Raw genomic sequence first — 12,447 nt, 5'->3', positions numbered from 1 at the left:
GTTCTATAAGTTTAATTAGCTAATACCTGCTTTAGTAAGAGAATCTTAAAAATATTTAAATATTTTAAATAGCTTGCTTTTGCATGCTTTTTAAGATGTCAAACTTTTAAGAAAACTTTACCTATGGAAAGCTGAGAAATTTGGTAAGCTGAAATATGATTTTTTTAAAAATTTATCTTTATTGTCAAAAGCATTGCAGATGTCCCCTTTTGAAATGTGATTTTGAAAACCTCCTTTTCTTGTACATGAAAAAGGAAATTCCATGTTGTGTATTTGGCTAGTTTTAGCATAATAAAAGGAGACTTCCTAAAGATTTTTATAGGTTTTGACATTAAAATGTATGGTATTGTTACTATCTACTAAATTACAAAACTAAAATCTGATTTGCACAACTATTATTTGGTAATAATCTTGGCTCATTTCTGAATGACTTCACACGTTAATGTGTGTGTGTCTTTACATGCCATATATTAGCTCAATTAACTTAAGAATCTTTTATTTATGATTATTGAAATCTAATACGTATTATCTTATACATGTACACATTCAGGTATAGTCTATTGACCACAATATTGCAGTAGATTGTTTTCCCTCTTATCTGTGGGACTATGGTGATGTATAAACAAACAAATGGATTTTGCATGTTTCCTGTTTCTTCAGGATGGAAATGGTTTGCTTCCAATGATGGCCTAAACATTTGGAAATTCTGTTTTCCCTGCTTCTTGTCTCTTTCTTTCCCTTAAAGTAAGTATTTTTCAAAAATGTGTTCAGTATTTTAATAAAATTATTGGATAAATTTCAGAGCTACAAACACATTTTAGGAATAAAATTATTATCAAGTCCTAATTTTGTTTCCAAACTTAGAGGATAGAATAAATTTGCATGGCGTTAGCTCAGAAATTTAGCAAAAGTATGACTTTAATATGAAGGTAAAAATGACTCATAGAAAGAATTATGTAAGCAAAAGAAGCACAAGTAATATAAACATATTAATAACGATTTAACAATACTTTTTCAAAGTTTCACTTGAAACTTAATTCATATATAATACACTTGATTTTATTAAATATATTTCTTCTGATTATGAAAGCAAACCTTCTCATAGCAGAAAATGTGGAAGATATCCCACCTTGACCGCCACTCTCCATGGCCACAGCCACTGACCTGGCCCAAACCACCATCTTCACCCCCTGGGGCAGTGCCTCGGCTTCCTCATCATCGCCTCACTTTTGTCCTTGCCTTCTGCCTCTGTTCTCAGCACAGCTGGCACAATGAATCTGTTAGGATGGGTCAGATCATGTGGCTGGATTCAACATGCTTTGGCGCCTTCCTTTTCACACAAGGGCAGAGCTAAAATTCTTACTGTGGCCTCAGGCCCTATTCAGTGCAGTCTGGTGCAGCGCCTCTGGCGTCCCCATCTATTTTTCTCTCCAACCACACTAATCTGTGCTATTTTGCAAATGCTCTAGGCATGCTCCCCTTCAGGACCTTTGCTCTCTGTATCCTCTAGCTCGTGGTTCCCAACCTTTTTCTGGCCGTCTCACCTAAACATCTCTAAAATCCTGATGCCCTCCCCTGTGACATACCATTCTTACTATTCAAAAAGTGAACTCCTATTCATGTGGAGGGAGCCTAAAAGGCCAAAGAACATGGCATCCAGGCAAGAGAAAATAAAAGAACAAAAGGACAGTTGAAATAGTGAGGAAGAAATCACTAAGAAATTGTTTTAAATAATAATAATAATATGAAGTGATATGAAAAAATAGCAAATAAACTTTCAAAACATATAATAGAGAAATGAAATGCATAAATATGTCACAGTATATATTTGTAAACTGTATATGAGGCCCCTAGTCTAGGACCATAAGAAATGTGAAAAATTTACTGTTAATTACTCATTCTGGAATTGCCCCCCCCCCCCCCCCCTTAAAAATCAAATTGTCCCCTTGTGGGGTGTGTGCCTCATGTTGGGAACCACTGCTGTAGCTGGATTGCACTTCCTCCAGATGCCCATGTGGTTAGCTCCTCACTTTCTTCAGGTCAAATTCAAAGTCATCTTATTTTAGTATTCCTTAGCTACCTTATTAATGGATCATTTACGTGGACAAAAAAAAAATCATTAAGAATTTGGCAAAGCTAGCCTTGGAAAAAGTGATGGGTGGTCAGAAGCTAACATCTCCAAGAAATAAAGAGAAATGAGGTGGGCATCCATAGATAAATATAGCCGGAGGAGACATAGTGTGAATACAGGACTTCAAAGCTTGCAGATGGTGGAGTTTAGAAAGGCAGGAGGAACACTGATCTGCAATGACGATGAGAACCAGAGGACACTTCCTCTTCCCCCAGGTCCTAGAGTGTAAAGGGGTTCTGGCGATTCAGGAGATAAATCTGTTACCTTTGGCAGAGGACAAGGGGTGAAGTATTATCAGAGGAGAGACAATTTTTGTTAGAACCAAGTGAGGAAGCATATAGAAAAGAGTTGGAGGAAGTAGAGTGATGACTGTAAGCTCCAAAGGGCACACTTGGAGGGCTTCGTGAGTAATGGTGCATTAAGAGATGGGTTCAGTAGTTGTATACAACGGTATGGAAATGAGGGACTGAGCAATTAGACATGGATGTTGGATGAAGTCAGGGACAAAGGGCATGGTGGGATTAGTGTGGATGGCCCTTCATTGGGACATTGTGAGCACTCTACCAGCAAGTTCCTATCCTGCTATCAGAGCTATTGAAAACTATAACTCCTGCCAATATATTTTTAATTCATCTGTCATTTTCAAACATCAGATGATTAGATCATTTGCACAGAATGTTTGCTTAGCTAGATAATTAATGAGAAATTTATTTACTTTCCATCCAACTATTGTATGTTCAACTTGAATAATTTGTATATACAGAGAACAATCATTTCTAGCTATCTAAAATTTTAAAGTTGAAAGAAAAGAAACAAAACCACTGTTATGTCATGTTCTTAGGTAACCATTCAAGTCATGATACCATCATAGGGCATTTACTTAAACAAGAAAATCTAAAAACAAATTATAACACTTAAAAAACTCACATAAGAGTGATGTGTAATATTGTTAAATTGGGCAGAAAATTATTCTATTGAAATGTCATATTAACAATTTCCAAGACACTATTCTTAAGGCTTTATTTCTCTGAAATCAGGTTGTAACATATGAGGAGGGAAGCCTCTGAGTTGTTTAGTTTTTATCTGGAAACCTAACATTTAGATGCACGAATACAGGGCATATAAAATTGGCAAATGATTTTTTTTCATCTTCTATGAACATACTCTTCCAAAATTGAACACACTTTCCCCTGCTCCCCACTTTGTCTTACTGTGTTTTGTTTTGTTTTATCCCAGTTTCTCCTTATTCATCTTGAGTGAACCTGCTCAAGATGACATCAAGTAAGAATGATTATTTAACTGACAGTTATTAATTAGCAAACACTTGTAAATAGTTATTAGGGTAAGCTGCTTTGTTCCTTTAATATGCCAATAATGTAAGTAAAAGAAAGAAGAAAAAAGAAGGGAATAGGAAAAAAAAAAGTCTAAGTAAAAGATTAGCAACTTAACCAATAGAGTTTAGTTGAGTGCATACTTAAACTTCATAATGAAAAATACATTCTTTTGGTAAATTTTAATTATAAGTAAAATGTTGCTTAGTTCAATAACCTAGTTTTTAGTCTACTGTTTGTTCTTTCATTAAATGGGTCTGGGTATCTATTTTTTTTCAAATATGCTTTTATTGACTTCAGAGAGGAAGGGAGAGGGAGAGAGAAGTAGAAACATCAGTGGTAAGAGTCATTAACTGGCTGCCTCCTGTACAACTCCTATGAGGGATGGAGCCCACAACCTGGGCATGTGGGCTGACAGGGAATCAAGCTGGGACCTCCTGGTTCATAAGTTGATTTTCAACCCCTGAACCACGCCAGCTGGGCCTGGGTATCTATTGAAATAAATCTTATGATTTATATCACATAAATATGTTTCTTCCTGGGAAAAGAAGTTAGAAAAGGGTTTTTGGAATAGGTGTTTTAAACTTATTAAAATATGCATTTTACTTCCTAAATATTCTATTCATCCAATTTTAGTTTTAGATAAATTTAGATTTCTATGTGACCTTGGTCTATACTGTCAGCCCAGAGGGAATGGGAAGGATGAAAAGGAAGGCAAACTCCTAGAATTCTAAGGCTTGTTTTATTTTTTTTTAGCAGTTTCACAATATACTAGTAATGTCGGGTTATTCATTGATTGTCATAAATTTAGATTCTTTCTCCAAACTGCCATCTATCTATCTATCTATCTATCTATCTATCTATCATCATCTATCATCTCTACTATATAATGTTGCAAAAATACTGCAAATTTCATAATTTAGCTGATAATTGCAGAATGATATAGTAACAAAAGGGACATTTCTAAACTGGGTCCCGTGAAGCTTTGAGGTTCCTCAGTGAGGCCTGAGGAGGAGGCTAGTAAAAGGATGCATCTGTTTTTAAAGATTTACTTTTCTCTGTTTTATAAATTGAGATTGCATGAGAAAAGATTATAACGGATTTCAGAGGTTGAAAAGGAAAAATGAGCTCCAGTATCTGCCCACAGCACACACTAAAGCTCCAGTCCCCTGGGCTCTCAGCTCAGCCTCTTTCCTCTATGCACTGCCTTCTTACCGCCCACCCTGGTAAAATATTAAAAACCCTTAATACTTTAGGCCACAATGACATTTCAGTTGGTGCCATTACTCAAAACATTCTGCATTCTTATATGAAAGTTCAAAGCTTAATTCTCTTGACAATAGTTTATCTGAATTGATCTTTTCTGGATTAGTAAAAAAAAAAAAAAAAAAAGGAACTGTACTAGTAATTGAGACATCAGGTCATATTCCAGCTTTAATGGTTTTATGAACGAAGCCTCAATTCCTTGCTAATAAAATTGTCATGTCTTCCTAATAAAGAATCATGTTGCTATTATCGATGTCAAAATGTTAAATGAAACAATGCATGGAATATATGTGTAAGTGCTTTGCAAAGTGGAAGTAAAGGTATATATATAGTATATTTCTTTCCACTATAATCAATTATAAAGTAAAAAAATATTTTAAAAATCTGATCAAATGCAAAAACAGAATATTACTTCTGTACAAGAGACGCATTAAAATATTTCACTTTTTTTTTTTTCCACTAAGGCATTCCAATTCTAAGCTTTTGGGCAATTTGTATCTACCCTTTAGAATATGACCTCCCTTACAAAACTTCCATAGGTTAAAGCATGTGAAAAATTCATCATTTGGTCTTCTCTGACTTATAAAAGTGGCAGTTTTATATACTTCTACCTAATGATCCAGCTTTTCATTTCTAGCACAGTATCTGACATCAAGTAGTTGTTAAAAAATTATTAAACTCAACAAGATTTAGAAATAAAGCCCTTTCCAAATAATTATTGTTCAGTAAGAAGTAACAGGTAACTGTGTTAAAAGTGAGAGAAATCAAATTGCCAATGATTCACTCTTTTTATTTTTTTTTCCCCTCCCAGGTATTTTGGGATAGCCATATGGGAATAAAAGATGGAACTGTAACCTGACTCAAAGGAAGATTCCGCACACAAAGGAAAACATAACCTGGTGGGCAGCCTTCAGGAGCGATGCCCTTTTGCCACAATATAATGAACATTTCCTGTATGAACAGCACCTGGTCGAATGATGTCCGTGCTTCCCTGTATAGTTTAATGGTGCTCATAATTCTGACCACAGTGGCTGGCAATCTCATAGTTATTATTTCCATATCACACTTCAAGCAACTTCATACCCCCACAAACTGGCTCATCCATTCCATGGCCACGGTGGACTTCCTGCTGGGCTGCCTGGTCATGCCTTGCAGCATGGTGAGATCCGCTGAGCACTGCTGGCCTTTCGGGGAAGTCTTCTGCAAAATCCACACCAGCACCGACATCATGCTGAGCTCGGCATCCATCTTCCACCTGTCCTTCATTTCCATTGACCGGTACTACGCTGTGTGTGACCCGCTGCGATACAAAGCCAAGATCAGCATCTTGGTTATTTTTGTGATGATCTTCATCAGCTGGAGCGTCCCTGCCCTTTTTGCATTTGGGATGATCTTCCTGGGGCTAAACTTCAAAGGAGCTGAGCAGATGTATTACGAACACACCCACTGTGTAGGGGGTTGTTCCGTCTTCTTTAGCAAAACACCCGGGGTTCTGGCCTTCATGACTTCTTTCTACATACCTGGGTCTATTATGTTGTATGTCTATTATAGGATATACTTCATAGCTAAAGGGCAGGCAAGATCCATTCACAATGCACACCTGAAGCTTCAAATTGGATTGGAAGAGAAAAGTGGAATTTCACAAAACAAAGAATGCAAAGCTGCGAAGACTTTAGGGATTGTGATGGGAGTTTTCCTTTTTTGCTGGTGTCCTTTCTTTATCTGCACAGTCATGGATCCTTTCCTGGACTACACTATCCCGCCTACCTTGAATGATGCGTTGATTTGGTTTGGCTACTTGAACTCCACTTTTAACCCAATGATTTATGCATTCTTCTATCCCTGGTTCAGAAGAGCATTGAAGATGATTCTATTTGGTAAAATTTTCCAAAAAGATTCATCTAGGTGTCAATTATTTTTAGAATCAAATCCATAGGATTATAATACCTTACTGTTTTTGCAAAACAGCTGGTGATGATATTTATGAACACCACATGCACCAACTGGATTGTCTTTACAGTGACTTGATTTAAAGAATGTCTAATGAGGTAGGATGATTAACTCCTGCTTCCTACTTGGTATGTAGTATATATAACCTTTGCCATTCTTACCATACATAGGAAGCTTTGCAAGTCCAGAATTTAAGGTACTACATTTAAAAAAGCTTTTCCTGTTTTTTTTTCATGTACCACCACGGAATTGAAAGTGGTCCTTTACTCAGTTATTCAGCAGTAGAAACCATAAGCTGCACTGGAAATGCAAATTAGAGTACTTTGTCATATATTTGCTTAAATATGTATAGCTTTTTGTGTTGTTGTTTTTTGTAAAATCAGCTAAAATTGCACATAAATGTTATTTATTAAATAATTATTTATATATACTTTGCCATTTACCACAAATTCTTAATATATATTCTAATTATTTTTTACATTTATTTTTTATTTTTTTACTGTTTGTATTCTAATTTTTAAATATCTCCATTTTCATCTCTTGAATATAGGTATTCCTAATTCTCATACTTGTAGGAAATTCGCAAAATTAAGAAAAAATATCATAAAACAACATAAGGAAGAAAAATATCACTACAGCTCACTTCCTGAAATAACTATATTATTTAAAATTTTTAAAAACATTTTGAGTGATTATATATTTCATTGTATATCTTTAGCTATTTCCCTGTTATTGACCGCATAGTTCTTTTTTAATTCCTTTTTATTAAAAAATAGAAATTAAATTTGTTTCTGCCTGTTACCTGCTATTGAAGTTCATGAAAGTATCTGGAAGGATTTTAGCCATATTTCAAGATTATTCTTGGTATGGCAGGACTCAAAATGTAAGCTACACAAAGTAAAACAAATTCACTCCCTGGGCTCCAGGCTGTCCAAAAGAGAGGCTGTTACCCATCAAAGCAGTGATAACGGAGGGATAATAAGAGGCATAATCAGAGTAGACATGCCAAGCCTGTTAGGGTAACAAATACAAAAAGAGGGACAAATGGTGGTTTCAAATAAGATCCCCAAAAAGGAAGTGAGCAAACATTTTTTTTTAATATATATTTTATTGATTTTTTTTACAGAGAGGAAGAGAGAGGGATAGAGAGTTGGAAACATCGATCAGCTGTGTCTCCTGCACACCTTCTACTGGGGATGTGCCCACAACCAAATAAAATGGATTTGACCGGAATGGAACCTGGGACCTTCAGTCCGCAGGCCCACACTCTATCCACTGAGCCAAACCAGTCAGGGCATGAGCAAACATTGTAAATGATGAGCAGTGATCTGCCATGAGCTGTTTCTCATTCAGACGCCCCACAGTCTCTTTCTTGTTGGTAGCACCAGCGGCTTGGATTTACCTATTTATTAATAGTGACTTAAGCTGCTGAGTAAATTCAAACAAGGCAGCTAATTTTAAATGAAAGTTTCTGCATGTGAATTTCTGTTCACAAACCTGATGCTCTGAGGACGTCAAATCCTTTCATCTAGAGTCTGTTTCAGGACTACTCATTTCTTTCGTTGATCTGATTAGATTTAGTTCTAGTCCATTTAAAAAACATTATGAGGTATCTTTTCATTTAGGCAGACTAAGACAAGCTGCCCCTAATCACTCCAGTTTCAAAAACTCCTTTGGTTTTTGTTCACCTGTGAGACCATCTTGCCAAATTTAAAAAAGAGACTAAAAGCATTTAGACTTCTTTTTCTGTTCCTTACAACAAGTTTCTGTGGTGTTCTTCATTTGTACCACACATTTAAGATTATTCCTAGGTGTTTTGTACCTTTGGGGGGAGTGTTTTGCCTACTGTGAATAAATCTTTTTTAATCCATTTTATTTTCTATGTAACCATTAGCGTTGGCATACAGTAAAACTTTATTTTTGCTCTTTCAGTTGATTTGTTTGGGTTTTCATGAGACTTAGTCATATTATCCTCAAGCAACTTCAGCTTTATCTCCTTTCCAATAGTTATGATTCTTATTTATATTTCTTTATGTACTTTATTAGTCAGAAATTTCTAGAACAATGGTGATAGCAGTCATCCTGTGTTATATTTATTTTAAATTACTCTCTAGACTTTAATATTGAATCCTCATTTTTCTTGGGATAAATTCATGACCCAGATAATTCTACCTTTTTCACTTAGCCCTAACGACCTTATAGCATATATCTTTGTAGCCTGTTTTCTTTAATGCTTCTAATAAGAGATCACCCATAACCCACCCTCTCAGCAAAACAAAAAGAAAGACATACCTTGTTTTCCCATATTCCTACCTTTACCCTAGCTTCCATTTCCTCATACAGAATATATTTTTTAAAAATATGTTTTTATTAACTTCAGAGAGGAAAGGAGAGGGAGAGAGAGATAGAAACATCAATGAGAGAATCATTGATCGGCTGACTCCTGCACACCCTCTACTAGGGACCGAACCTACAACCAAGGCATGTGCCCATGTGACTGGAATCGAATCTGGGACCCTTATTCCCCAGGTGAGTGCTCTATCCACTGAGCCAAACTGGCTAGGGTTATTACATTTTCTTTTTAAAGTTAGTGTAGAATTTACATTGTCCTCTTCCCTAATAAGTTTCACAACTACAACTAAGCAAAAGAACAGCAGAAGATTTACTCCAGGGCCTACACAGAAGAGAGTAAACCTGTCTGGCCCGTCTAGCTCAGTAGTTGAGCACTGACTTATAAACCAGGAGGTTGGGGTTCAATTCCCCATCTGGGCTCTATTCCCAATAGGGGGTGGGGAGTGCAGGAGGCAGGAGGCAGCTGGTTGATGATTCTCTCTTACTGGTGTTTCTCTCTCTCTGTCTCTGAAATCTATAAAAACATATTTTTAAAAGTAAATAAATAAGCAGAAGGGAGTTAACCTGATGACACATTTTTGCACTGCTAGTCTGCCATGTGTCAGCATTTGCCACATAGTATGTTTAAGAGACTGGAAATTTTTATTTCTTTAAAAATAATTTATATAAAGTAACTACATATTTACAAACACATACATAATATTGCTGTTTATTTACAAAGTAACTTACCTACCGAGCTAATGGATTCGATGAACACTCTGTGTAAGCCCTAAAGCACGTTAGCATAGTCCTGAGGCACCGAGGGACAACCTCTGGCTTTGGAGTCACACCAGCCTCACACACAACCTCGGTTCAAACCCCAGCATTCTGTAGTTCCTGTTTTCTCTCCTTTGTGCCTTTGCTCCTGCAGCCCCTAGTCCCTGCAATGCCCCCTCCCTCACTCCACCTCACTCTACCTCCCTTAACTGGCTGACATTCCTTGTCTCACAGCTCTCTTAAACTGTACTCCTGTTTGTTTTTTAAAATTGCTTTTTCTTTTTGGCTCTTTGAGTGATTTTTTCCCCAGCCTGTCTTCTAATTCACTGATCCAATCCTCAGCTTCTCCTAATCTGCTGTGTATTCATTCCAATGTGTTATTAGTGCTATGTCAGCCTTTATTCCTTTTTCACATTTACTACAACTTTTCTCATGCTCTTGAGAATCTTTATCATCATTATTCTGAACTCTATATCAAGTCAATTTACCATCTCCACCTCATTTATCTCTTCTTCTGGACAATTCTCTTGTTCTTTCACTTGGGGGTTGTTTTTTATTTCCCCATTTTTGTCTGCCTTTTTGGATTTGTAAATATGTATTAGGTAGTTCTGGTAGCCTCTCAATCTCTAGGGCAGGACAGTGTCAAATGATATTTCTGACTAATGAGACCAGGCAAAGATTCAAAGCCTCCAGAGACCTGCCTATGACTGCAGACTGATTGGATTAACTCTTGAGAAGCCCTCAGCCAATTGTGCACAGGTGTGGAGAGAGGTTTTCCAACAGGGTAGGACAATTGGTTCTGCCTGGAGGCTAATTGTCATTAACAGTCTCTTAATGGGCATCAGAAACTCCACAAAGTCAGGCAAGGCATTTTCCAACAGGATGGAGAAACAGTCTTCCCCCAGGCAAAACCCGCCCTGATAGCAAAAGTCTTCTCCGAAAGATGACCTCCCAGCGTGAGGGAATGACTCAGCACAAGAAACCCTGGTGTCTGCCTTCTGAGCTCTAACCCCAGAGGCCTCAACCCTGGCTTCTGCTCACACTGCTCCAGTCCATTCTGCCCTCCCTCTGCTGCAGCACAAGCTGAGTGCCTGCACACGAAACTTTGTGTGTTGGCCTTTTAAGAAGGTGCATGCATTTCCAGCCGTTTCTCCTGACAGACAGCAACCTGCCGCTTTTCAGATGGTACGTGGGCACCTGTCTCAGCTCTGGGGCTCTCTGCTGGGGTGCCCAGCTGGGGGTTATGACCCAGAGTTCTCAGTGGGAACCCTCCGCAGATGAGATCTCTCTCTCTGAAACTTCAGCTGCTGTCTGTGGGAGCCGGGCCAGCCCTTTCACAATTCCGTTCTTCCAGCCTCTATGCGGTCTGCACATTCTGTCCTTGGTTATCACTGAGCTCCAGCTAGTCTCTGTGGGCTAGTCAGGATGTCTTTTTGTATTTTAGTTGTACTTCCAGTTTGGTCAAGGGGTATGTCTGTGTACCCTCCCGTTACTCTGTGGCCATTTTTAATCTGCCGTCTTTTGGACATTCTGACACCAAAACCCTAGCAAGAGATTAGGCTCCACACTGACCTCTTATGAGGATTTAGCTAACAGCACCCTAGTAAAGGTCTAAATTCTGAGAACAGCACCTTATTATGATGTTAGATTCTATAGCGCCCTCTTGTGGCATTTAGGTAAAAGCACCCTTGTTAGAGGATTACTAGGCTCAATAGTATTCCCTTGTGTGCATTTTGAAAACAGCACCATAGTAATGGATTAAGCTCAATAGTGCCTTCTTAAATGCATTCTAGAAAAGAGCACCCTATTAGGGAATTAGTCTCAGTAGCACACCCTTGTGGGCATTGTCTGAAAAGCACCCTACTAAAAACTTGGGCTCAATGACACCCTCCTGTGAGCATTCTAGAGAACAGCATTGTTTTAAGGGATTTGGCTAAATAGCGCCCTCTTGTGGGAATTCTGAAAACAGCACCCTAGTTGGGTATTAGTCTCAATTGTGCCCTCTAGTGGACACTGTGAAAACAGCACCCTAGTAGGGTATTAGTCTCAATAGCACCATTTAATGGACATTCTGGGAACAGCACCCTAATAAGGGGTTTGTCTCAGGAAAGCCCTCTAGTGGGCATTGTGAGAACAGCATCCTAGTAAGGGATTATGTTCCATAGTGCCCTCTGGTGGACAGTTAGAAAATAGTACCCTAGTTTGGGATTAGGCTCAATAGCACCCTCATGTGGGCATTGTCAGAACAGAATCCTAGTAAGGTATTAAACTCAATAGTAGCCTCTTGCAGTCATTTGGAGAACAGCACCCTAATAAGAAATGTGGGAGTCTGAAAAAAATCCTTGTCTTACACTGTCCATTAGATGGCATTGTTGAGACTAATCCATTTCTAGGGTGCTATTTTCTGAATCTCCACAAGAGGTCATTATTGAGACTAATTCTCTATTACTGTAGTGCTTTCAGAATGTCCACAAGAGGGTACTATTGAAAGTAATTACCTACTATGGTGCTTTTCTAAGTCCACAAGGTGGCTCTATTGAGACTAATATTTTTCAAGGGTGCTGTTCTCCTAATTACAATAGAGGGCGATATCGAGACTCATTCTTTGTTAGGGTGCTGTTCTCACACTGTGCAGTTAGGCTCTATTGAGACTAATCATCT

General features: G+C 37.9%; 1 protein-coding gene across 1 annotated transcript; it reads left to right on the top strand.

The window, feature by feature from the left end:
* The first annotated feature begins 5 nt into the window (after positions 1–5).
* TAAR1 (trace amine associated receptor 1) lies at positions 6–7,759 on the top strand. The gene is made up of 2 exons (XM_036415382.2): positions 6–744; positions 5,540–7,759. The coding sequence occupies exon 2, from the start codon at positions 5,648–5,650 to the stop codon at positions 6,662–6,664; it is 1,017 nt and encodes a 338-aa protein (XP_036271275.1). The 5' UTR covers positions 6–744; positions 5,540–5,647; the 3' UTR covers positions 6,665–7,759.
* The last annotated feature ends 4,688 nt before the right edge of the window (positions 7,760–12,447 follow it).

Source organism: Pipistrellus kuhlii, unplaced genomic scaffold (genome assembly GCF_014108245.1).
Source record: "Pipistrellus kuhlii isolate mPipKuh1 unplaced genomic scaffold, mPipKuh1.p scaffold_m20_p_5, whole genome shotgun sequence".
NCBI classification, from domain to species: domain Eukaryota; kingdom Metazoa; phylum Chordata; class Mammalia; order Chiroptera; family Vespertilionidae; genus Pipistrellus; species Pipistrellus kuhlii.
This window is presented reverse-complemented; position numbering and strand designations above follow the sequence as displayed.

Excerpts from the sequence above, each read along its gene's own strand:
- TAAR1 (XM_036415382.2), top strand. The coding sequence starts at position 5,648 with ATGCCCTTTTGCCACAATATAATGAACATTTCCTGTATGAACAGCACC.